Source organism: Tamandua tetradactyla, chromosome 4 (genome assembly GCF_023851605.1).
Source record: "Tamandua tetradactyla isolate mTamTet1 chromosome 4, mTamTet1.pri, whole genome shotgun sequence".
Lineage (NCBI taxonomy): Eukaryota > Metazoa > Chordata > Mammalia > Pilosa > Myrmecophagidae > Tamandua > Tamandua tetradactyla.
Window position 1 is genome coordinate 65,538,405 of NC_135330.1, and position 27,711 is coordinate 65,566,115.

The 27,711-nt window shown below is 39.3% G+C and overlaps 1 protein-coding gene across 2 annotated transcripts in view; it reads left to right on the forward strand.

Annotated features, from left to right (window-relative positions):
* The window catches only part of CR1 (complement C3b/C4b receptor 1 (Knops blood group)), a 102,700-nt gene extending 75,225 nt beyond the window's left edge, over positions 1–27,475 (forward strand). For both annotated transcript variants that reach the window (XM_077157654.1, XM_077157655.1), the window contains 10 exons: positions 4,833–5,231; positions 8,125–8,301; positions 8,384–8,486; positions 9,711–9,796; positions 12,693–12,920; positions 13,664–13,837; positions 16,236–16,421; positions 18,727–18,750; positions 20,681–20,756; positions 27,287–27,475. In XM_077157654.1, coding sequence (XP_077013769.1) covers positions 4,833–5,231; positions 8,125–8,301; positions 8,384–8,486; positions 9,711–9,796; positions 12,693–12,920; positions 13,664–13,837; positions 16,236–16,421; positions 18,727–18,750; positions 20,681–20,756; positions 27,287–27,389 — 1,556 coding nt within the window. In that variant the 3' untranslated portion in view covers positions 27,390–27,475. The remainder of the gene's footprint in view (positions 1–4,832; positions 5,232–8,124; positions 8,302–8,383; positions 8,487–9,710; positions 9,797–12,692; positions 12,921–13,663; positions 13,838–16,235; positions 16,422–18,726; positions 18,751–20,680; positions 20,757–27,286) is intronic.
* The last annotated feature ends 236 nt before the right edge of the window (positions 27,476–27,711 follow it).

Consider the following 27,711-nt stretch of genomic DNA (forward strand, 5'->3'; position numbering starts at 1 on the left):
TTGTTTCAGGCTCATCTTCTTAGTTGCATTTGTTCTTGATTAGTTGACCTTCTGTCTTTTCTATATGATACTTTAAAGTGAACCTCCAAAATCTTGAGAAACATAGACAAATAACTGATTGCAAAATGGCAAAGAGTTGATGGTTTAAAGAATTCAGCATTGCACATAAAGCTGATGGGAGTATGAGTGGGCATAAAATTCTGGAAGGTTGGAAGGCCAACAGTAAAATTTACAAAAATGTCCATGTAATTACTGTTTGACCCAGCAATTCCACTTCTATGAACTTATCCCAAGAAGGTATTGATGGAATTTTCCCATGATTTGGGGATTTTCTAAAAAGACACTCAATGCAACATTATTTACAATAGTTGAAAATGTTAAACAACCTGATATTCAGCATGATTTGAAAATAAGCAAACGTAAGAACTAAGCCTTATTAAAAATGACTATGATAAGTACTTTATGAAAGGATCAAAAACATCACAAGAGGGAGGCCCACCCTGACCAAGATGGCAGAGTGAGGTGCTTCTAGTCTCTGTCTCCCACAAGAACTTTGAACAACCTGTAAGTACTGACAGAAACATCTTTCACGAAACTCAAAAAAACAATTAAAGGAGTGAAGTAACAGGGCAAACATCAAATCAAGGCAAAGGTGGCCACTTAAAAAGCAATAGGATCTGGGCACCCTGAAAGGTCCCTCCCTCACCCCTCACCATCTCGGCACAGAGCTGGCCAATGTTCCCAGTGCAGGTCCCTGATCCCCAGACTGGAGGGAGCAAAGCAACCCTCGTACACAGGCCGAGAGCATGTGTGTCTGACCCAACTGTGTGGTGGTGGCCTGAGGGACTCATTATACCAGAACTTGCCCTGTATCTAGAAGGCGGCTCATGGAGTTTTCCTACAGAAAACACTGCAGGAGAACAGTGAAGTTGTGCTTATACCTGGGGTAACGGATTGCTGGCTGTAGGATATAAACTGCAGTGTCTGAACTGTAGGGAAACTGTTTCCTAGAAACAGGGGAATTCCCACATGTGCATCCCTAAGACAAAACCCCTGCAGGGAAAGGATCAGGAAGGCCCCTAAACCTTGGTCTTGAACTATTCTCCAAACGCATTGTTTGGAAACACCCTGAAGGAGAGTTACTCCCGTAGGTCAACCTGCAAAGACTGGGAAAGATATTTTCTTTTCTTCCTTCTCTTCTTTGTTAGTTCCTGGCATTCAAGGAAATCTCCGAAACACCAGCTGGATATAAGCTTAAGGAAAAGATGTCTCAGAGTCTAAATTCGAGTGATAACATATAAAATATCAAAATGTCCAGGTTTCAACAAAAGACTACAAGACATACATAGAAACAGAAGCTATGGCCCAGGCAAAGCAGAAAAATAAAGCATTAGAAACCATCAACGTGGAAGATTAGACTTGAAAAAGACTTTGCAAAAGTAGCCTTCAATATGCTCAGAGAGCTAAGGGAAAACATGTTTAAAGGACCAAAAGAAATCTGGAAAACAATATCTGAGCACAAAGAGAAGTTCATAAAGGCATGGAAATCATAAAAAAAGAACCAAACAGAGCCAAAGATCACAGTAATAGAAATTGAAAATTTCCTGGAGGGAATCAACAGCAGGTTGGACCTGGCAGAAGAAAGAATCAGTGTACTTGAAGACAAAACAACTGAAATTATCCAGCCTCAGGATCAGAAAGAAAAAAGAATGAAGAAAAGTGAACAGAGCCTGATGTTCAAAAGGCCATTATTGGAACATATGGAAAATTTGGAATACCGACTTTGAGCTTTATATCAATGTTAAATTTCTTAAAGTTGATAACTGCACTTAAGGTGGATACATAGGTGAATATCCTTATTCTTAGAAAACGTACATGGCAATATTAGGTGTTCAAGAACACAGGTCATGAAAATGTCCAAATTAAGGCATCAAGAGGAAGATACCTTCTCTCAGGAAAGGCTGTTGGCGTCCAGGGTTCCTCTGTCACATGACAACATCTGCTGGTCCTTCTCTCCCAAATGTCTCTGAGTTTCTGTGGGCATTTTTCTCCTGGGTTCTGGTTGCAAATGGCTTTCTCTCTTAGCTCCCTGAGGGCTTTTCCTTTCTTAGCTTCTCCAGGACAAACTGAATATCTTATCTCTTAGCTTCTCTGAGCTCTCTCCAAAATGTCTCTGCCTTTTATCCTCTCATAAAGGACTCCAGCAAGGGGATTAAGGCCCACCTTGAAAGGGCAGGGTTGCATCTCCACAGAAATAACCTAAGTAAAAGGTTCCACTCAACAATAGGTCTGCCCCCACAGGAAGGGATTAAGAGAACCTAGGCTTTTCTGGGGATATATAACAGAGTCAAATCAGCACAGATGGATAGACAGACAGAGGTATTGATAGATTGACGGATGGATGGATGAAATGATAGATACAGCAAATGTGACAAAGTGTGGGAATTGGTGAAGCTGGGTATTTGAGGGGTATTCTAGTTTGCTAGCTGCTGGAATCCCAAAAGTAATGGAACCAGAAACGGAACAGCTTTTAAAAAGGGAAATTTATTAAGTTGCAAGTGTACAGTTCTAAAGCTGTGAAAATGTCCAATTAAGGCAAAGCTATTAAATGTCCAGTCTAAGGCATCCAGGTACCTTGGTTCAAGAAGGCCAGTGATGTTCAGGGTTTCTCTCTCAACTGGAAAGGCACATGGCAATGTCTGCTAGCTTTCTCTCCAGGCTTCTTGTTTCACGAAGCTCCCCCGGGGTCATTTTCCTTCTTCATCTCCAAAGGTCTCTGGCTGCATGGGCTCTCACGGTTCTCGTGGCTCTCTCCAAAATGTTTCCTGTTTTAAAGAATCCCAGTAAGCTAATCAAGACTCACCTGGAATGGGTGGAGTCACGTCTTCCTCTAATCAAAGGTTAATACCCACAATCAGGTGTGTCACATCTCTGTGGAGATAATCTAATCAAGTTTCCAACCTGCAGTGCTGAATAGGGATGAAAAGAAAGGGCTGCCACCACAAGATGGATCAGGTTTAAAACATGGCTTTTCTAAAGTACATATAATCCCTTCAAACCAGCACAAGGGGATAGGGGGATGTTGGAGTTCTCTGTATGGGGTTTGTATTATTTTTGTAACTGTCCCATAAATTTGGAAATGTTTCAAAATAGAAGGCTTAAAATAAAAAAAAAAAGGATACCATGAAAAATTAGAGTGTGGTACACCACAGCCAAGTGGAAATAGATAGTGTTTGTGTGTGTGTGTGTATTCAACTACCAAATATGATATTGGTGCACACATACTTACCTGAAAGGATGTACCTTAAGTGGTTAGAACACATCACTGAACCATTATCATTTTCTTTATTTTGCTTATCCATATTTTATACATTTTCTACAATGAATTTGTATTATAGTCATAAAAAAGAATACAACATTGGTTTTCAAAACTTCAAAGCAATGAATGAGAAGCTACACAAGGTATCTCTCTTACCATTTAAGAAATACTCCCTGAAAAAACTCAACTTACCAAGCAATTATCAATTACCTATTAAAAATTGCTAGCTCTGGCATCTTTTTAAGGGAGTTGTCTTTTGGGAAATCTGTTTTCACTTCCACTCTTTTTGTTCTAGTTTGCTAGCTGCTGGAATGCAATGTACCAGAAACAGAATGGCTTTTAAAAAGGGAGAATTTAATAAGTTGCTAGTTTACAGAAGTTCTAAGGCTGAGAAAATGTCCCAATTAAAACAAGTCTATAGAAATGTCTAATCTAAGGCATCCAGGGAAAGATACCTTGGGTCAAGAAGGCTGATGATGTTCAGGGTTTCTCTCTCATCTGGAAGGGCACATGGTGAACATGGCGTCATCTGCTGGCTTCCTCTCCAGGCTTCTTGTTTCATGAAGCTCCCTGGGTGGTGTTTTCCTTCTCCATCTCCAAAGGTCACTGGTTGGTGGACTCTCTGCTTCGTGGTTCTGTGGTGTTCTGAAGCTTTCTCCTGGCTGTCATCATTCTCCAGCTTTTTCTAAAGTGCTTCTTCATTTAAAGGATTCCAAGAAAACCAATAAAAATCTACCTGGAATGGGTGGAGACATGTCTCCATCTAATCTCCACCTAAGTTTAATACCCACAGTTGATTGAGTCACATCTCCATGGAGATCATCTCATGAAAGTTTCCGACACACAGGACTGAATAGGGATGAGAAGAAACAGCTGCCTTTACAATATGGGATTAGGATTAAAACATGACTTTTCTAGGATACAGACATCCTTTCAAACCAGCACAGTGTTTAAAGGTCAATAAACTTGTAATTGACTAAATATTGGTTGTGTGTGTATGTGTGTATGTGTAAGTGTAGCTACACGGTAAAATTTTCTAAATTCTTATCCTATGATAGAACGCAGCATCCGCTTATTTTACCACCCTTGAATCTGTGATTATTTCTTTTCCCAGGCCTTAACTTTTCTATTTTTGTTTTCTCTCTTTTACTTGATGAGTAGTGCCAGAGATAGCATCCTTAACCTTCAAAAATGTCATTTAATAATCAATAGAAAAAATAAGCCAGGAGTAGGTAAATAACAAGTTATAATAAAATAACATAGATTATCCACTTAAAATCACAAGTATGTAGCATATATTAATGCATGGCTTTTTTTTACATGAAATAATTATGGGTAGAACCCATATTATATATACCTAAATTTCAACTATGTAAAAATAAGTGATTATTAGCAATTAGAAGGAAATCATTGTAATCAGTTACAGTTTAGGAAGGCATTTGATTCACTGTATTTTATTTAAGTTCATAGTAAAAAAAATTTAGCTGTTTTTTATTACACTCTGTTTTCTTAGGTATATCTTGTAAGCCTCCTCCAGCCATACCCAATGGAGACTTCCACAGCAGCAATGGAGAATCTTTTCGATATGGAATGGTGGTAATTTATCGGTGCCACACTGGGGCGAATGGAGAAAAACTGTTTGAACTCGAGGGAGAGCAGTTGATATATTGTACCAACACAGATGACCACCTTGGCGTATGGAGCAGTCCTCCTCCTCGATGTGTTTCTCTTGATAAATGCACAACTCCCGAAGTTGAAAATGGAATCAGGATATCAAGAAATAGTAGTTCATTTTTCTTAAACGAGATTGTGAGGTTTCGTTGCCAGCCTGGCTTTGTCATAAAGGGGTCCAGCAGTGTACAATGCCAGGCCAACAACAGATGGGTGCCCAAGTTGCCAAGCTGCTCCAGGGGTGAGTTGGATTGCTTGAGACTTTGCTGGGGAGTAGGGGCTGATGGATGACAGGAGTTGTTGGAGTTAAGGAAGAAATGTGTGTGGATGTCAGTGTGGGCATGTGGAAGGATTATGAAATTGGCCTAAATACCCTAAAGCATGAGACTAGCTCGATGATCTTTTACCTACTAGTTCTATTATCTGTTCTTATTATTATCTCTGACAACAGTAATTGTCAAAAAGGTATGATTTGGTTCTGTAGCACATAATCTAACTCAACCTGTCTGGACAGATCATTTAAACAACCCAAACAGAGATCCCAGAATGGGATGAGTGTTTGTAATTATGTATAGCTTATATGAGTGTATGTAATTATGTATCAGGCCCAGATACATCCCTGAGTATGTTGAGCAGATAATTTTAAAGTATTGGCAAAGTCCCTTGAGGGGTGGGAGAAAAAATCTGGAACTATTAAACTTTACTGCCAGGGAAATCCCTGATACTGTCTCGAACATTAGGGACACCCAAATCAATAGGCCAGGCCCTTGAACTTGAGGCTTGCTCTCATAAGCTTATTTATGTAGCAAAGAAGCTTAGCCTACCTATAGTTATGCCTAAGATTTCCTTCCAGAGGACCTCTTTTGTTGTTCAGATATGGCCTCTCCCTCTCTAAGCCCACCTCTGCAAGTGAAATCATTACCTTCCAGCCTACATGGGACATGACATCCAGGGGTGAAAGTCTCCCTGGCAATGGAATATGACTCCCAGGGATGAACCTGGCCCTAGCACTATAGGATTGACAATGCCTTCCTGTCCAAAAGGGGGGAAAGAATTGTAACAAATAAGGTATCAGTGGCTGAGAGAGTTCAAAAAGAATGGAGAGGCTATTCTGGAGGCTACTCATATGCAGACTTCAGCTAGATATTACAATTTATCATGATTTGCCAACCCCCAACCAAAACCCTTCCTGCCAATCCTAAAGAACACCTAGGGCTTTATTTAAGATTCTGCAAAGATTACATGCACTATGATTACTTTGCAGAAACCTACAACCTCCAGATGGTTTCTAGACCAGGTAAGTCCTGAAACTCAAAGGGGGCAGCCTATCCAAAACATCAACTAGTTCCATCCCCCTATCCCATATTAGCGACAGCCCTTTCCAACATGAAAAAGTTATAATGGGCATATCCCAAATATCTCTAAATATTGGAAGAAAGATCAAAGAAGAAGGTGAGGTTATAACAGAGGAGGTAGGATTTAACAAATGAGTATAACTGCTGAATCATTATATTGATATTTCTTTTATCAATATAAAGAAATATCTTTATTTTTTTTTTATAAATGGTGCTTTGGAGCAGCCAGAGGAAAAAGCCCTAAAGTTGTGGAGCTGAAACCCTTAACATACTCTGAAATCTGTTCTACAACTAAATGTTGCAGTGTGCTTTGAAATTTATTGGTTTTTATATATATGTTAACTTTCACAATAAAAAAAAGTAATGGTTTGGATGCATAGATAGTTCAGTGGTGGAACTCTCGCCCACCATGCAGGAGACTCATGCACTCCCAAAACAAAACAAAACAAACAAACCAACCAACAAAAATCCATTTAACAAAATGGTGCTGTGATTACAGGATATTCACATGGAAAAATGCAATGTATGTGACCCTCACTGCACAGCATACAAAAAAAAGTAGTGGTATACCCTGCATCTCATCTGTGATAAACACATTTTATATGCATGTTTAATTTAACACTTACAACAAATGTGTGAGACAGGAAATATTCTTATCCCCATTTTAATTGACAGAACTGAGTCTTATGGATGTTAAATAACTTTTCAAAGGTCACCGAGATAATAAATATCAGGACAAATCCTGGGATTCAAGAGTCTTCCTGAGAGCCTAGTGAAAATGTGTAATGACATGTATGATGAGCAATAATGTATAATAGTGATGATAACGTATCTACCACTAGAGGGAGTCAGTTGGCAAACGAACCGTGGGGACAAAATCAGAGCATCCGATTAAAAAGGCCTTAGATTGCAATCATTCTGTTCCCATTCTCCCATCTTATTACAGAAAAACCTGAAACCTGGAAAGGAGAAATGACTTGCTCAAATCCAAACAAAACAATTTTTTTTTCATTTTTCTCTCAAATGGGTTCTGATTTGGAGCACACACCAACTGGGCTGCCTATAGTATTAGCCAAAATTTGAGTCAAAATATGCTCTCAGCAATACAATCTCTCACAAAAAGTGTGTAGCTTTTATTAGGGGATTGTATGTGCTATCATTTCTCTTGCCTAATGCTGCAATGGAGGCTTAGCAGAGGAATAGGAAGAAGCAGGGCTGGTGCACAGGGACAGAGAGGAGGCTTAAGGTTCGACCTGGCAGCGATTAAAAGAGCAACCCAGGGGAACTGACGAAGGCAGTGCATGAGAGACTGACTGTGCAGGAAGGTAGGTTGGGGGGTCCTGTTAGATGAGACTTGGGCAAAGGTATCCCTTGTTGTTGTGTGAAAGGTGATGCCTGAAAGGCTGCCCTTCTAGGAAGTGTACGGGAGAGACAAGCCGGCAGTACCTACAGTCCCGTACTGGATGGCCAGTACCCAAAAGCAAAAGGAACCTTCTTCCATGTAGCCTTAGAAACGTATTTTAGTGAAAAAACACACACAAGGTGTTGAAGAGACCTCAGTTCTAATCAGCCCTGCTATTTATTAACTGAAGGATCTTAGGTAAACCATTTTGCTGGTGTACCCTTAGTTTCATCATCGGTGAAACAGTGATACTATCTACTAGATATTTTCTAACATCTGCACTGTATAAGTACGATTCTCTAACTCCCTGTCAGGCTGGTTTACCAAAAGATATTTCCCCATAAGTAACAAGCAATTTGGATCTGTCCTTTCCCCAGTGTGTCAGCCGCCTCCAGAAATCCTGCACGGTAAACATATCCCAAGCGACAAGGACAACTTTTTTCCTGGGCAGGAAGTCTTCTACAGCTGTGAGCCCGGCTATGACATCAGAGGCGCTGCTTCTCTGCACTGTACAGCCCAGGGAGACTGGAGCCCTGCAGCCCCCAGATGTCAAGGTACTTACAGGCTCATCTGTTTGCAGATGAAACTCTTTGTACCTCCCATAGCAGTCTTATTCCTGTTTTGTTTTCCTCCTAGGGAACTCATGTGATGACTTCCCGCATCAATTCCCTAATGGACATGTACTCTCTTCCCCTAATCTCCAGCTTGGGGCCAAAGTGTCCTTCATCTGTGATGAGGGGTGAGTGTGACCTGGAAAAGAAGACAAGGATTGAGTACCAGAAGAGATACTCCTAGGGTTTAAGGCTACTCCCCAAAGGGGACTGGTCAAGTGGAAAAGAACTTCCAAGGGAGATCAACTTCTGGAAGGGTATTTTTGAAATAAGGGCACAGTGGCACCACTATCAATAGGTAGAGAAAATGCTACGTATAACTCAATGCCAAGTACAGACATAAATACAGCCACTGAACTTGAACCTGAAATGAATGGATAAATAGTTATTCGGAGGCAGGAAAATTTAATTTTATGGAAGGCTTGCAAGGAAAACATTTGACGTATAAGATAAAAATTGTTTGCACTGTGGTGTCATGCAAGGTTGTTTCAGGAAACTTAAAGACAATCAATAGTGGGAGTCATAATCTAAGACTAAATCATCTATCTGCATATCAGCAATGGGCTTTGACATTGACATCATAATGGCCGAGTTCTTGTTTAAGGTGTATATTTAGTGCATATATGAATGTAACAGTCTTGGCATGTACTATCCATCAAGGAGAGGTAACAAGATTGAGCAGTAAAGCAATTATTTTCAATATGTTCTAAGGAATCTGATATTTACACAAAATCTGCCACCAATAATGACCAGCAGTATTCAGGACACCAGGTTCCACAATAAGCTGCATGTCTCAGGGTGGCTTTCTGCAAAGCGGCTACCCCCTCACTCTTCTTTCTTTTCCTAGAACATCTGATCCACTCTGCTTCTGTGAGACTCCTTTTGTCCCGCTACAAATGTACTGGCTAGAAAACAATGCCTGTTCTTTCTGCAGGTGTGCTCTGCTTTGCTCAGCCGAGTTGGGAGAGCTATTGTTCCTCACGAGCCATTAATGAAAATTAAGTGAGATGCCAAAAATGACCTCCGAAGCGCCCGGAGAGAAGTCTGGCTCGGGTTCAGCCCCCTATGTGATTGATGCTGAACTATAGTGTCTGTAGGACAATTAAGCATACGGCTGGCACTTGCTTTGCCAGTCACAGGACACCATGATTCTTTAGAATAATTTAAGCCTCTGAGTTTCCACCAGCTCCTGGATTCTGGTCCCTAATGTAATAAGACTTTTAGCTGGACCCAAGCAGAAGGACTGAATGGTATTTGAAGCTGAGGTGAGGATGCTGAGCAAAGGCCTCAGTGAAGAATTGAAGGAAAGGTGGGAATTGCTTGCTGATTCGCTACTCCTTTTTTTCCTTAAGGTTTCAATTGAAAGGCAATTCTGTCAGTCATTGTGTCTTGGTTGGAATGGAAACCCTTTGGAACAGCAGTGTTCCTGTCTGTGAACGTGAGTAGAAAGAACAATTGAAGAGCCTAGATATCTCTCCATATGCTTTATTACATGGGCAGGCACCGGGAACCGAACCTGGGTGTCCGGCATGTCAGGCGAGAACTCTACCACCGAGCCACCATTGCCCGCTCTCTCTCTCTCTCCCTATATTTTTTATAGTGTGTTTTGCCACACGGGGTCACCTATTGTCTGCATCTTTGTTTATTTAACTAGCATATACAAATACAGTTTTTGTTGGAAGAATTTCAAGAAAGGTCTTGTACAGCAAGCGTTTTGCTCCCAATCTGCTAGCTACTAGTTTAATGGAGGTGGTGAATTTTGTGCAGAATCGGTGGGGAGAATCTAGATGACATGAAGGTGCACCAGATTTTATTATTCTCTCTCTTTTTTTTTTAGAGTTGCCATCAAAGAGTAAACTCTAAATTTTCTGCCTTTCTATCCCCTCACATACGTAAGCGATTTATTCAGTCTGTTATCTAGTCCGTAGTACTGACTAAGGAAGGGTTTCTCATGCCAGTCTCTCGGCAAAGTGTAATGAATCGGAAATATGCATCTTGCTTTCATGGAGTCTGCTTTCTAGTTGCACAGACAGACAATGAACAAGGAAATAAATATGGAAATAAACACTTAGAATGCATAAAATGGCATATTAAATAGTGATAAGTGCTACTGGGAAGGTAAAATGGAGTGATAGGATAAATTATTATGTTGCTGGGGAAAGGGGTGGAGTGGCAGTGGTAGTGGTGGTGAGCCAATGTTTGAAACAAACGAGGCACCTTAAATTTCCAAGCCACCCACTTAAATAAAACTTATCAAGACTCAGAAATTAATAGGTAAAAGTAAGTGTTCTATATACCAGAACACTACTGATTTATCCCACTTTGTGTATGAAAAGAATGAAAGACTTTTTATTAAGTCCTTTCTCCTGATGATTAGGAGAAAAAGCTCATTTTAGTTTGGATTTTGTTAAAATACTTTGCTGGAAATCAATCTGAATATCTAATGTTGAGCATTATGATAAAATGTTTATATGAACATTCAATAAGTATTATGAAACTCAGATATCCAAGAAGTCCAATCTTCCATAGACACATGAAGCTGAAAATAAACATAAATAAACTTGGAGTAAATACAAACAGAAAGATAAAATCCAGACATGAGAGGTCAACCATGTTTAACATATTAAGGCTCTCATTTTGTTTACACACACAAAAGCTTGGATACCTATTCCTACATACACATCAGATTAGAATTATCAAACTAATTTTAGGGAGGAAACTGCTCCATAAATACATTAAAAAATAAAGAAAAAATAATGACAGCTGAGAGTTTGGAAGAAAGGAAAGACTGAGGGGAAAAAAAAAAGATATTCTGGAGTCATTTAATCTGGGTATAAAGAGTCCTCTAGTTACAAATGTATTCTGATGATACTATTCAATATCTGGCAGTGTTTCTGATGATAATGCCTTGAGTCATCAAGAAACATTGACATCTGTTGAAGATAATAGTACATGTTTAAGAAACTTCTCAGTAATTTCCATGGAACTTAGGATCTTTGAGGGCTGAAAAACCCTATCTGTCTTTTTTTTTTTTAATTAAAGAAAAAAAAAGAAATTAACCCAACATTTAAAAATCATTCCATTCTACATATGCAATCAGTAATTCTTAACATCATCACATAGATGCATGATCATCATTTCTTAGTACATTTGCATCGATTTAGGAAAAGAACTAGCAAAACAACAGAAAAAGATATAGAATGTTAATATAGAGGAAAAAATAAAAATAATAATGATAGTAAAAAAAAGAAAAGGAAAAAGAAAAAAAAGACAAACAGACAAACAGACAGACAAAAAAAACAAAAACAAAAACCTATAGCTCAGATGCAGCTTCATTCAGTGTTTTAACACGATTACTTTACAATTAGGTATTATTGTGCTGTCCATTTTTGAGTTTTTGTATCTAGTCCTGTTGCACAGTCTGTATCCCTTCAGCTCCAATTACCCATTATCTTACCCTGTTTCTAACTCCTGCTGGACTCTGTTACCAATGACATATTCCAAGTTTATTCTCGAATGTCGGTTCACATCAGTAGGACCATACAGTATTTGTCCTTTAGTTTTTGGCTAGTCTCACTCAGCATAATGTTCTCTAGGTCCATCCATGTTATTACATGCTTCATAAGTTTATTCTGTCTTAAAGCTGCATAATATTCCATCGTATGTATATTCCACAGTTTGTTTAGCCACTCGTCTGTTGATGGACATTTTGGCTGTTTCCATCTCTTTGCAATTGTAAATAATGCTGCTATAAACACTGGTGTGCAAATGTCTGTTTGTGTCTTTGCCCTTAAGTCCTTTGAGTAGATACGTAGCAATGGTATTGCTGGGTCGTATGGCAATTCTATATTCAGCTTTTTAAGGAACCGCCAAACTGCCTTCCACAGTGGTTGCACCATTTGACATTCCCACCAACAGTGGATAAGTGTGCCTCTTTCTCCGCATCCTCTCCAGCACTTGTCATTTTCTGTTTTGTTGATAATGGCCCCCTATCTGTCTTTGACCTCGTTTTCAGTCTAGGAGTCTTATGGTGCCTAACATAAAGTTGTTACATGCTTGTTGAATAAACCAATTAATCACCTTCCAAAATGGTTAACAACTTAGTTATCTGAAAGATCCAGGACTGTTGAGTGTCTTAAACTGTAAATTTAGGGCTCACCTCAGTTAGTTCTGTCTCAGCAAAAGCCTTGCATATTTAAATTCTACCCACCTTAGTTATAGTCTTTCTAACAGAAAAAAAAAATCAATTCCCATACCAGTCACAGGACACCATTACTGTATAATCATCTTAGTTAAAACTCTGGTGGAACTCAAAGCTCTCGTTTCCATTCTAGAAATAATTTGTCCAAGTCCCCCGGCTATCCTTAATGGGAAACACTCAGGAAATCCTCTGGAAGACGTTCCCTACGGAAAAGAAATATCTTACACATGTGACCCCCACCCGGACCAAGGGATGACCTTCAACCTCATTGGGGAGCACACCATCCACTGCACAAGTGACAGTCAAGGGAACGGGATTTGGAGCAGCCCTGCCCCTCGCTGTGAACTTTCTGTTTCTGTTGGTCAGTGCTTATTTCCTCCTATTCTACCTGAGTCAGAATATCTAGGCAAGAACCTTTCTGCTTCTATAATGATGGTCATTTTGCTTGCAAACATGGTTTGTTATAAATGTCAGAGAACTACCTGTCGAGTGGATGACAGACAGGTACTAGATGTACCAGTGTATGTCCACCTGGTAGTTTGCAGATGATTCTTTCTGCTGGGGGAGGACGGGAGGACGGTGAGGAGGGAAGCAGGTAGGGAGTGACTAGAATCAGTGAGTTTCAGATTTTGTAGAGAATGTTTTCTGTACAATATTCTCAGGTAACAATGCACTTTATCAACCCTTCACCTTAACCTTGGCAAAGGGAACTCAGTACGCTCTGGAGAGGTGGAGTTTAAGATTGTCCTTTAAATGGCAGTACCTGACAGTCAGAGGCTCCTTTGTGTCTGATTGTCCACCTGAGCTTCATCCTCCACCGAGGTAACAACAGCACTGAATTGGCAGCTCATACATCCCTGTGGTACCCCCGGATGATACAGTCTTCTAGTAGAGAATGCAGAGGACCATTAGCAAAGACTGAGGTTGAGTGTAAAGAATCAGCCTTTCCACCAATCAGTTAGCAGTTAGTGGCCTGGGACCTGCTTGCCATAGGTCTTCATGTGCCTCTAAGAGCCAGAGATATTATTGCATGTGCTGGTTTGTTCATGCTTCAATGTTTCATTCAATGTCCTTTCATGTGTTTGTGTGGGGACTTGTTCCCAGCATGCCCACACCCTCCCAAGATCCCCAATGGACGCTACATTGGAAGTGCATCTCCATATCTTCCTGGGATGACAGTCAACTACATTTGTGACCCTGGCTACCTGTTGGTGGGAAAGCCCTTCATTTTCTGTACAGACCAGGGAACCTGGAGCCAATTTGGTCATTACTGCAAAGGTGCCTTGTTTTTTTGATATTTTTATTCTTGCGAAATTAATGTTATAAAAAATTGAGACTACCATAGCTGAGGGATCAGTTTCTGAAAGGACAGGAAAACAATTTTGAATGGGGTGGGGTGGGGGAGAAAAGCAGAAGAGGAAGTAGAAAGGAAATCCGCTCAAGGATCCTTAACTCTACCTGATAACAGAAAGAAACAACAGAATTTCCGGTAAGGCAACAGATATCAAACACCAATTTAATTGCTTTACTGGCTTTGAACTAATAGGATATTTCAGCTTTAAAGCACCATACAGGGCCATAGGTAATCATCCCAAATATCCTTGAAAGGTAAACATGAGACTAGAAGCACACTTTGTTGGCCAGGAAAATTGAAGCCTGAAGTGAGGCAGTGCCTTACCTACCAAACATGAGCAAAAAAAAGCTCGAGAGCAATTAATTGATGGAAGTCCTGAATTTGAAACTTCCTTGTAATCCCCATGACCAAGGGTGGGAGTTTAATTTGTTCCAGAAAAGGAGTCTCCAGGAATTATTTCCTTTATTCCTATCTTTGTGTGCAAAAATGACACGTGATTTAAAAATCTTTGTTGGCAATATTCTAAACAGCTGCAAAACAGGAATTAGAAATCATATGCTATGACCAGGCAGGTTACTGAGGTCTTTAGAAAAGTTACTTGTGTCTGTCCTCAAAAGGATCCTCTGAGGCGGAATTATTATTAGTGGGATTCCCAGAGTGGGAAGCTGAGACCACAGAGTTACAGCAGCCAGTCCAGGTCACGTGGTCTGCAGGGACAAGGACTGGGTCTCAGCCAGGCTTTAACCACTGTCTCCTTTTCAAATGTGGTTCTTTCGACTTTACAAGACCATAAGGTAAATTATTTTTCTTTTTGTTTTTTTGTTTTCTAGTCTTTTTTTTTTCTTCTTAGAAATCCTCGGCTAAGGGCAGGGATGAGGTAGGAGGGCCTTCAGAGCCCCCTCCGCCCCCCCGTTTCATGTTAGGGAGCAGTTAGTCCCAGGGCTGCCCTGCTCACAGGACCATAGGGCTCGCCTGGTCCTGAGGGCCTCAGAAATCCTACCGTCACCCTTACCGTCCCATTTTAGAGATATAGAAAATGAGGCCCATCCCGGGGAGGGTCGGTGACTTTTTATTTATTGGCAAGAATGGAAGGCCCAAAATATTCCCGCGACTCTGCAGACATCTGAAAGCTCATCTCTTTTTGCTTTAGTGATATAAAGTGTGAAGATTCAGAGAATATTGCAAAATTTATTAGTATGAATTAAGACTGTGATAGTTCATGTCCTGAAAATAAAAGGGTAATATTCTATCTTTTGGGCAACTGCTTCCTTCTCATTTATGTAAAATTCATTTTGCCTTAATAACTGTCCTGTTCAAAGGTGCTTTATAGAGTGACACTCGTCTTCAGAATTTTTAAAATCTCACACAAGAACCCTGTTAAAAAGACAGATTCCAAAGCTCTATCCCCGTGGATTCTGATTCTGGTATCTTGAGGTGGGATCTAGAAGTTTATTTTGAAAAAGACTCTGATGTAGGAAGACCACATACCATACTTTGAGAAATACCACCTTACTGTGTCAGTTCTTATAAAGGAAAAAAAAATTTTAGAATAATTTTGAGGCTATTACAACTACTATAACTGAAAAGGAGATGTTGATGGCTGGGCAGAAAAAGAAAACAAAACAAGGGAAGAGTTAAGAGGGATGAAGTAAGTTAAATAGAGGAAAAAAAACATCAATTTAAATTCAGAATCATGATTTACTAACTTATTTGTTCCACGTATAGAAATGGACCAGAAACGTGTATTCAAACAAGAGGCAAAATACCAATATGTGTTGAATGTCTAGAGTGCATGAACAAAATATTCCTGTTTGCTTATGGTTAAGCCCAAGTGGATCCAGGGCTAGAACATGTTTGTCCAAATTCTAAAGTTTCTACAATTTTCCAGTGCAGAGTTGTTAATAATTTAAAAGTATTTTGGGGGTGCAAGAATTCTTGCCTGCCATGCAGGAGACCCGTTTGATTCCCTGTCCACGCACTTCCCCAAAAACTAACAAGCAAAACAAACAAACAAACAAAACTTCAACAAATGGTGCTGCAATAATGGGATACTCACATGGAAAAATAATGAAATGTGACCCTGCCATACAGCACACACAAAAAAAGTAGCTGTGCAGCTCATTCCATATTCCTTATTTTACACGATTAATCAAAGTCAGAGATTTTTAAATCATAAGATATTAGGGGATGTCAATAATTCTTCATTGAAAACATCTTCCGTCTTTGTTGAGGGCAAAGTAGATTTGGGATCTTTCCATTAAGGCTTTTTCAACTAACAGTTAACAATAAAACACCAATTGTCTTCTGGTTTTCTAATTTCAGAGGTAAAATGTAGCCTCCCAGAGTTTATGAACAGAATCCGGAATAAGCTGGAGACTTCAAAAGTATATCACTATGGAGAAAATGTTACTTTGGAGTGTGAAGATGGGTATACTCTGGAAGGCAGTTTTCAGAGCCAGTGCCAAAAGGATGGCAGATGGGACCCTCCCCTGGCCACTTGTAAATCATGTAAGTGCAAGAGCAAGGAAGGTAGGGCCTACGCTGTCACATAGACTATTCATTCATTGATCCTCACGGGCATCAAGTACACCGTAGTGTTTGTGGTTATGTGCTAAGGGCCAAGGAAAATACAATGAACCCTTAACTCTCCTGGAAAAAACAGTGGCAAGGAGATTCAGGCAAGCCTTGCTTCCTCATACTGCTTGCTCCATCCATCTCTCCTCAGAACCCGCTCTGCACCCTTCTCGTCTATATCACTCTGTTGTTACATGCATCAAGCAGAAATGATTTGTTTAAGGCCCATGAAGCATAAAAGGTCAGAAGCACATCAGATAGAGTAGGCCTTCAAGAAATGTTGCAGCATGAGTCCAAGCTGCAGGGAGCAGTTATCTCATCTCCCTCACTGTTGAATGCTACAGGGTTTTATGCTGATACAGCTGGATACAGCAGCTAAGAAAGCAAGTGATGTTGAGCCCTCTTCTGGCCACTCAAGGGTGTATAAGATACAAAACCCTAAAGAGTGAGTTTGCATTCATAAGGGATGAGTGAGTAAAATAATTGTGAATAATCTTTCTTAGTCCAAGTTAGTGCTAGACTTCCTACCTTCAGCTCTTAGGACTCATTTATAATATGTAGTTATATGCTAAGTTTGTTCAAGATTGATTTTTTCAGTTAATTCCTTAAATATGTTAACTAATCTAATTCACAAATAACATTTCTGAATTATAAACTTGGCACCTTTTAATATCAAATTATATTCACTTCTTTGGCAAAAACATCATTGGCTAACTGGCAGAATGCCTTAAGAGAATTCTGAATATCTAGCTTTGAGTGATGGAAAATCCAAGTAATTGGAGGATCAATCCTACCAGATAATAAAACAAAACATAAAGTCATAACACATGTATCAATTTGTAATAGCACAAGGATAGACATATAAATAAGTGGAACAAAATAGATACCAGTAAAATAAATATTATAAATAACAATATAAGGATCATACAGATATAATATGCGAGTTATAAATCCATGGGAAGGGGGAAGATGATTGTTTTAGTTTGCTAAAGCTGCTCAAAGCAGATACCATGAAATGAATTGGCTTTAACAGTGGGAATTTATTAGCTTAAAAGCTTCTGGCTTTGAGGCTGAGAAATTGTCCAAATCAAGGGATCACCAGGTAGGGATCTGTTGGCAAACCTCAGTTTCCCTTCCACATGGCAGCATCTTCCTTACAGAGTCAAGGGAGGGAGACCCTGATATCCCCCTTGCCACCAGAACGGGCCACAACGATTAACACATGTCGCCCCATTTAACAGTGCTGCCCCCAAACTGGCAAATATGGTTTGCATGCAAGAAAAATAAGTTCAACTCCAGGAAAGATATAAAGACTAAGAGAAGTCTTTTTGGAATCTCTTAGAGATTTAGAGAATAATTATACTATGTGACACTCATAAAAATGTCCTAAAATCCATTTTACTCATTGTTGTTCTCCAGGGTTCCTTTCATTAGAGCAGCTGCTTTCCCAGCACCTGTTTTCAATCTCTTCCACCCAGACTCGCTCTCTCACAAGCTTCAGTCGAATTTGGCATATGCGTCAAAAAAATTTTGGCATACTTTTTATTTAAAAAAATAAAAAAGTTTTTATTGGGTGTTCACATATAAACTTTTCATTGTCTTTAATTTAATGAGTAAAACGTAATACCTTGTTCTTTTATTTTATTATTGTTTATTCAGTTCTAGAGAGGTTAAACAATTTCCATATATTTATGTACCAGGGTCAAAAACTAGGAGCTTCTTTTCTCCCAACCCTGAATTCTAAAATAGTTTATGCATTTTCCTGCTTTTCTGTTGAGGCTGCATTGTGCTCACCGAGGTAATGGACAGAAGTGAAAAAATTCCATGTATCTTAGAAAAGTCGTGGAGACTTTTGTGAACTAGTCTCACAAAAGAAGATCAAGAAAGTGAGGGGAGCAAAAATTTATATAATATTTAAAACTTAGATGCATGAGAAATGTCTAAGAAGGGAACATACCAAAATTTTTTAGGGTTTTGGGATTATGGTAATATTTTTCTTTTGTTCTGCTTCATAGAATTTCTGCTGTGTTATAGTATTTTTATGACAAAAATATTAACTTAAAAAAGAAAAATCAGGGTTCATTGATTGCACAAGATAAGACTGTGTATGTGAAACAATGGTTTGTTATATTTGACAAAAATTAGACTGTGCTTTTTTAAAAAGGATGAATTGCCTTTGGCTCAGAGCTCTGGCTGGCCACATCAGACTAATTTTCTGTGGCTTTTGTTTTCTTTTTAGCCTCACGTGATGCTCTCCTACTTGGTAAGTTTTTTTAAGGGTTTTCTGGGGAACTCGAGCATCGAACAGTAAGTATTCACTTAGTGTAAACAAGATGTAAAAATAAGAGATCAAAATATCTTATATTGCAAATTCAATGAGAAAGAAAATAATGATAAGTGGAGGCTGGGGTGTGGTGAAACTGGTATACCTGGATGTATTCTTTAAGAGTGGCAATTCTTTAAGGCAGTTTCTTTATTATCTCTGAACCATTATGAAAGAATGATTATTCTTCAGAGTCAAAAATTCTTTATTTAAATGTGACTGGAGAATGATCCTTCCTCTTTGGTTTATGACCTGGGAAGATACTTCAGATGGTGGTTGTGTCCATTTGCACAAATGGAAGGCCCCAAAGACCAGTTTTCAGGAACTTTTTTGTTATCTACCCATGTAGTAGGAGTGGCTTTGTGATAGAGACTGCCTCAAAGGGCATTAGTAGATCTGTATCTAGAATAACCTGTCACTGAAGTGTTTCATGAGAGGGCACCCATGGAGAGCTGGAGCCCAGTACTGGTTCTCATCCACTTGTTGAAAGGATGCTGTTGGACTACAGGTTGCCAAGCTCCTCAGCTCATCCCTTACCCAAAATTCTGTGATGGTAAAACTAATGCTCCATAACTTGTATGGTCACTTTATTTGAACACCATAATGCATAGAATCTTGAACAGGGTGTGAGAGCTTGTTGGTTTGGATAGGTGATGCCCCAATATATCCCAGAATAATGTGAGCAGAGAATAAAAAGTATTTGCAATGTTCCCTTGGGGGAGTGGGGAGAAAAGAGGAAATATTCAACTTTCCCATTTGGAGAATTTCTAGTACTCTCACAAGCAGTGGGGACAACCAATTTAATAGATTGAGCCCTCGATCTTGGGGTTGGCCCCTATGAAACTTATTCCTGCAAAAGAGAAGCTAAGTCACTTATAATTATGCCTAAGAGCCACCCCCAGAGAGCCTCTTTTGTTGCTCATATGTGGCCTCTCTCTCTCTAAGCCAACTAGGCAGGTGAACTCACTGCCCTCACCCTATACAGAACCTGACTCCCAGGGATGTAAATGTCTCTGGAAATATATGGGACATGACTTTCGGGGATGAGCTGGGCCCCAGCATCATGGAACTGAGACAGCCTTCTTGACCAAAAGGCAAAGACAGAAATGAGAGAAAATAAAGTTTCAGTGGCTAAGAGATTTCAAATAGAGATGAGAGGTTATCCTGGGATTATTCCTATGCATTATATAGATATCCCTTCCTAATTTATGGTATGTTGGAGTGGTTAGAGGGAAATACCCGAAACTGTTGGACTGTGTTCCAATGGTCTTGATTCTTGAAAATGATTGTATAAGTATATAGTTTTTATAATGTGTGTGATTTCACATTTTTGCTCATCTACCCTTACCCTGCTCCCTTTACCCAGGGTAAGGATAGATGAGAAAAAATCAGGACAAAAAAATTAAAAACTAATAGGGGGTAATAAGGGGTTAAAAAAATGGGTATATGCAATACTAGTGGTCACTAGCAGGGAGGGGTAAAGGGTATGGGATGTATGGGTTTTTTTCTTTTGTCTTTTATTTCTTTCTCTGGAATGATGCAAATGTTCTGAAAATGATCATGATGATGAATACACAACTATGTGATGATATCATGAGCCATTGATTGTATACTTTGGATGGAATATATGGTGCATGAAGATATCTCAATAAAAATATTTTAAAATAAGAAACAACTAATGCTCTAGTTTAAACCTGGAATAGAGGAAAATCCTGAAAGATAAATCTGTGGGAGGTTGTTTTTTAAATGCAGAATTGATAACTGCATTTAAAAAAACTCATTGGCACCTCTAGTGAGACTAGATGTTAAGAGAACTTAAATCTCTAGGCTATATTTTCCTTGCATTTAATTTCCTTGTTTTACCACCTAGGCATTTTCTTTGGCATGTTCTTCATTATTTTATCCATCATTGTTCCCTGTTGGATAATTGTAAAGTACAAGAAAGGGTAAGTTCAGCCATTGTCCTCCTAGAAAATGTTTATATCTGTACCTGTCTCCTCTTAGAAGCAAAAGGGAAGTTAAAAAAAAAAAAGAACAAAATCAACTATTGCGTATGTCAGGTTTTAAACGGTAGCCGGCTGAGAAATCAGAGAAACTGAGTCCAAGTTTAAAAAGTTTATTGTCCCGGGGCGAGGTTCCCAGGTCTGGGTGCTCAGGGTGTGGGCCGGGGAAGTCGCGCCCCACTAGGGGCGGTGGGGCTAGATATAGGCTAGCTAGTGGGGGGTGCTGACGATGACTACGGGGCCTCCTGTGGTAGGTTAGGAGTTTTGCGTGCTTTAGGGCTGGGGGCATAGCTACGGGCCGTGTGCAGTGGGCATAGCTACAGGCCGTGTGCAGTGAGGGTCCTTTGTTTGTCAGGGCAGGTCCTGATTGGCTGAGTTTGAACAGCTGTATGCCTGGATGTTTACGGGTTTTAGTTTGGGTGGGGGCCTTCTAGCCAGAGGCTACGGGGCCAGGCTTTACAGCGTAAAAAAGATGTATTAATTCTTATAAAGAGAGCTCTTGACATACATTATGGTAGAGAAGGATTCCCAGGAAAAGAAATACATATGATAATAAGAAAGCTTAAAGAAAAAAACTTATGTTCACAATGTTGTGCTATTATCATTACCAAACATTGTGAATGTAATTAACAGCATGGAATTATATATCTGAATGTGGTTGTTCTAGTTTGCTAGCTGCCGGAATGCAACACACCAGAGACGGATTGGCTTTTAATAAAAGGGGATTTATTTTGTTGGTTCTTCAGAGGAAAGGCAGCTAACTTTCCACTGAGGTTCTTTCTTATGTGGCAGGCACAGGATGGTCTCTGCTGGTCTTCTCTCCAGGCCCCTGGGTTCCAACAACTTTCCCCGGGGTGACTTCTTTCTGCATCTCCAAGGGCCTGGGCTGAGCTGCGAGTGCTGAGATGAGGAATGCCGAGCTGCTTAAACTGTGCTACATTGCGTTCTCTCATTTAAGCACAAGCCAATTAAGTCAAACGTCACTCATTGCAGCAGACACACCTCGTAACCGACTGCAGATGTAATTAGCAACAGATGAGATTCACCTACCATTGGCTCATGTCCACAGCAACAGAACTAGGTGCCTTCACCTGGCCAAGTTGACAGCTGAATCTAACTACCACAGTGGTCAAAGGGGGAATTTTTAGATTGTGTACATGTTATTAGAATAAACTTTTTTTTTTTTAAGTATAGGACTGCCAGAGACCCAGGTTTGAGTCCCGGTACCTGTCCATGCAGAAAAAAACAAACATAGGGCTGTATTTCATGTGAACCCTAAAGTCAGCCTTGTACTACAGTTAAATAGTACAGTTATAAAAAGTGTTCTTTTTATGAATTGTAGCACATGTACCACACTAATGCAAGGTATGAACAATAGGGTGGATATGGGAGCTCTGTATTTTATGCATGATTTTTCTATAAAAGTCTCTAATAAAATAAAAGAGTTAAAAACACACACACAAAAAAAACCCTTAGAATTTTAAAAAGGGACTTTTGCACAAAGAAAAAGTAGGAGGAAAGAAATTTTTAAAAGGCATTGAGTGGGGGTTGATATCCCAGCTTTGCTGAGACATTCCAGGCATGGACCTCTACACCCAGACTCGATCGTAGCACTAAAAGTGAGACTGTGTGACCCACTGGCACTTATAGCATAGGCTGCCAGTATGGGAGATTTGAGACCTTGCATTGGGTATTAAAAGAGTAATCATTTATAAACACAATTTGTGTCGTAAACATGCAATGGTTAAGGTCTAACCATTTTCACTGGGAAGAGAACTGCGCAGCTTTTGTTCTGGTTGGCTTAATTATAGCAATATCACTGAGGTCAGGTCAGTGAGATACATGTTATCAGTGGGAGCAAAGTCTAGCCCCCTGCAAAACTGAGCTTAGCACTTTAAAGGAACAGTTGTCTATAGCAAACGTTCCAAACAAATGCAGTTTTCTTCAATAAGGCTTACCGTAATTGAAGTTTTGATATTTCACAGGGGATGACTGTGAACTTTGTAAAAAGTAGATGCTCACAATAGAACTTTTCATAAATAGGCTAGTTAGGGGCTCAATTTCATGATAAAAAAAGAATTAGTAGATACTAAAATTTAAGTTAAATCTTTATCCTCCCTAATTCACGTTCTCTATATTTTATGGCTTGATGTGTGGACATTCTTTGCCCTTCTTCATTACGGAAAGAAAAAGTAATGAGCCTGGTACTTTATGTTAGCAGAAGTATTTATACTGATAAGTTTTTCTCCTTAAGGTTTCTCATTAAGAACCACTATAATTTGGGGATTTTTTTAAAAATTATTTTAACTAAGGCTAGGACTTCTCATTTTCTACTTCTGTACCAGTCTCTGGTTAAAGCCATCCAGGGCAAATGGTTCTCTCTTTCTCTTGGAGACGGTCGAGATGATCTCCTTCATTCTGTCTCCCAGTACTTCATCTCTTATCTTCTATGGCCTATTCCTAGTTAGTCAACTGGAGGGTCAAATTCCCAAATCTGACAACTAGTTTCTTTTGCCCACATAATTAAGCCTAATTTCCTCCTATTAGTCATCCTCAGGCATAAACAACACTCAATAAAAATGTAATAAAAATTATTTCCTTAGAAATGGTTGTTTGGGTCTTCCTGTCTTATTGCAATAACCTCAAGTCATATACTACTTTTTCCTGTTTCCCATCTCTTAAAACATATCTCTTGTTTCTTTCCACATTCTGTGAAAGTGTAATGCCCATGGCATTCTCTCTCTGAGGGTTAGCAATCAGGAATGTGGCCTGGAGGAGAAATTACAGTCTCAAAGGTGAGGGAGATAAACCTTCCAAACATCCAAGTAATCCAGTCTAGAACTTTTTTTTTTTCTTTTTTTGCACGGGCAGGCACGGGAATCGAACGTAGGTCTCCGGCATGGCAGACAAGAACTCTGCCACTGAGCCACTGTTGCCCGCCCACTATAGAACATTTTTTAAAGTTCTGCTTTTAGCCTGTTTCACTTCTTGGGATAATGAGTATATCATTATTCACACAAGTGTCATTTTTTTTCATCATAGGAATAATGCAAGACTAAAACTGGGGAGATAGTAAACTTAAAACGTAGAAGTAATTGGGCTGATTGTACCATTCTTCAGTGAGAGGGTGAAGCTGATAAATTGAGTAGGAGTGCCTACATGGGAAGGACTGATTATTCTTTGTCAAGAGCTTAGGCTTTTCCTCACAAGAAGGGCATAAATGTGCTCATAATAAAGAAGGAAGCCACGCGAGAGAATGAGATGGCATACTCTCTGGGAGACCCCAAATTCCGCCAGGCCTGGAAGGATGCAGGCTGAATTCTATCTCTGATACTGGAGACAATTCAGAAAAACAATGTTTCCTTTTGTGGTATCTCCCTTAAGTGGTATTTAGTAAATATTTTGAGGGCACCTCTTTGTGCCAGGGACATTACTAAGGCTTGTTATGCATCCAGTCATGAAGCTGACAGACAAAAACCCCTGCCTTCATGGAGCTTGCATTCTAGTGGCAACAGAGAGAGAATTAATAAGACACTTCGATGAGTTGGTTATATAATAAGGGAGGACACGGCTCTAGAAGGAATACAGCAGGATAAGAGGGCTCGGGATGCTGGGGGTGGGGGAGATAGAGCGTTAATAAGATGCCTAAGGCAGGTGTCATTCAGGAGTGTCTTCAAAATACTTGAGGAGGTGAGATCATTCTCTCTGTGTATGTGTTCTATTTTTGAACATCTTCAGTTTCTTAGTAAATCTACAGACTGCTTCTGCTTTTTAAAATGAAGAAGATTAATTGTGCATGCCCTGTTTAGAGAGGAAGGTGGGTGGGAATGAACCCCTGCAACCCCCGGTGGTCAGCAAATGACGTTAGCAGGGGAAATGCCAGCCACAAATGCCAGCAGAGGGACTGAGACAGCAAATGTGGGTCATGCAAGGTTCACTTGGATCTGCTGGTCATCGCTGTCTGTGGTGCTGTGTTGGAAGGATGCTGAGACTGAATCCACAGAGGTCAGTTAGTGATCTCCTCCAGGGGTGTATGGTGGTCAGAGGCTAAAGGGTTTTGATGGAATTCTGCTACGACTCCCTACCAAGCTAAATAATACATTTTTAACTTATCCTAAACTTACCTGAGATTTCAAGGGTGCTTATTGTTCTAATATATGAACACTGAACTTGGTGAGCACATTTGTTGTGGACTGACGTCACATTGTTGATGATTCCGTCTGCCCTCTTGGTCCCCATCTTTCTCTTTCAATATTTTTTTTCTTGATTTTCATATTGTATTAGATTTGCTTTACTACTTTGACATATTGAACTGGTATTTCTTGAGAGAGCAGTATGCAACCTCTCATTTGACCCTTTTCTGAGTTATTAGACCGTAAAAAAAATTACTAAAAAGGCATCTGCCCACATTGAAATTTAATGAAAACTTCCCTGCCACCCACACAAACTTGAAAGTGTTTCTTGTGATTAAATCTCACAAGTTTGGCATTTCACTAGGGAAAAAATGCTGTTATCTGTACTTTTTTATATGTCACTTTGCATTTACTATTTCAATAATTTGTGACAAATGTTAAATTAGATTAAGCCATGCTTTGATTCCTGAAGAATAATGCTGTTAAGACATCTCCATTCAGAGTCCATTTATCCCTGTGTCTTACTTTCCCACCTGCTGAGGCAAATATCACAAAATGGGTTGGCTTAAAGCCAAGAATTTTTTGACTCATAGTTTCAGAGTCCAGAAGGCTTGCTCTCTCTCAAGGCTGGTAGCAGTCTGGCTGCCAGTAATCCTTGGGTTCCTTGGCTTTTCCCAAAACATGGTGATATTCTCTCCTTTCTCTTCCTGGTTCCACTGACGTCCAGCTTTCAGCTCCTCTCCATGGCTTTCTTCTGTGTCCAGTTTCCTTTGCTTATAAGGACCTCAGCTACATTGGTTTAAGGCCATTCCGTCTGGGCACATCTTAACTAATGATAACATCTCCAGAGGTCCTATTTACAAATGGGATCACAACCACAGGACTAGGGGTTAGGATGTGACCATGCTTTTTGTAGAGGACATGATTCAATTCCCGACACGTTGCCTCTTGTCTCTGGCTCTAGCCAGTTCCCAATTACGTATACAAAACAATCTTCTGGTCTCATAGCCAGATAAAGCTTTAAAATCATCATTTGTGTGATAGTTCACATGACAAAACTGTTAGGGCCATCCTTTTCAGAGGTTTCCTGTATTTTCCTCTGATCATGTTAACCACAGTTAACGAACTGGAAACCCATTCATTCAACCTAAATTCACTGAGGTCCTGTTATCTCACACCCTGTGAATTCCCAGATTGGGAGATGGGGTGAACATTTTCCTCACCCCAAGATACTCCCAAGACATTACTCCTCTAATCACTTAATCACCTTTCCTTCAAAGCTCACACCACCTGGCTATGCAACCCTCTACTCTGCCTCATACATGGATCTCAACCTGTGACAATTTTTGTCTAATGATTCACAGTCTTCCTCTTTGCTTCAAGTGCTGCATTCTAACTTCCTCGAGAAGGCAAAGAATAAGTGAGTAATGACAAAGTAGTGGCAAGTGGTGAAGTGAGTCAGCTCTTTGTATTTCCAGTCTTAAACCCCTAATACTTAAAACACGCTTAAAATCTAAAGGTATTGGTATTGCATTATGTATCATTTCATTTATGTGAAAGGAGTGTTGATTAAGTAGCCCCACAGGCAGTGAACAGCATCAATGAAGAGCATGGGCTTTATTGTCAATAAAACCTGTGTGTTCAGTCTCTTACTAGCTATGAGATCCTGAGCCAGAATTATCCTAGGTCTCATTTTCCTTGCCTATCAAATGGGTATATTGATAGTTTCTACCTCACTTGACACAATGTCTTGCTTTAAGTTAATGTATAAAATGTTAACTATTTTTATTTACACATGACTATTATCAATATTAAAAAGTGACCAAATACTCCTTTTACTTTTTATACCTTCATGACAGCTACAATTACTCTCCTAACTGTCTTGTACATAAAACAGAAGATATGTTTGCAAGCTAGAGGGAAAAGGAAGCCTTGTATAAGATTGCAGTGCAAAGCAAATTATATTGTGAAGCATGTTGCAATGCCATGGTAGATAGTATTTACTAACCAAAATTACTGTAGAAATAATGAAATGTGTTGTTTTAAGGCACAGTTTATAAACAATTTGTTTATAAACAATTTGTTTATAAACAATTTAGAGACTTCTGATGCAATATATAGAATGATTTTAGTATTATTTTCTACTCTAAGTTTTTATTTCATATTGAAAGATAGGATTTTGGTATGCTTATCCTTTTAGATATCTTGCAGAGAAATCAGGAACTTGTAGCAAACTATATCCTAAATTACAAAATGAAAATTAACTGACTACTTTTGTTCACAACTGAAACTTGTATGTTTGAAGATATTTTTCCTATTTTTTTCTCTTCTGCCAATCAGCAATAATGCAAATGAAAACCCTAAAGAAGTGATTATTCATCTAAACTCTCAAGAAGAGAGCCATGCTCAGCTGCAAAGTCTGCAAAACAAATCAAGAAAATAGCAGGTATCTAATACACATATTAAGCTCAAAATGTTTTCAATAACTCAAATATCAAAAAATGGAACCAGGATTTGAATATGATATTACACAAGGTGTAACTGAATCATTTATACTAAATATATTTAAAAATACTTTAGGAGCTAGAAACTCTTTTTTTTTTTTTTCTTAGTTTATTGGTATTTCATGATTTGGGGTGGTGGCTCTGTTAGTGTTATGCACAGAGTTCTGTTTTTTGTTTTTGTGTTTTTTGAAGTATTCCTATATTTGGGGGTACTTATGTATGAACCTTTGAGAAGAAGTAAGCTTTTCTTTTTCTTGAGGA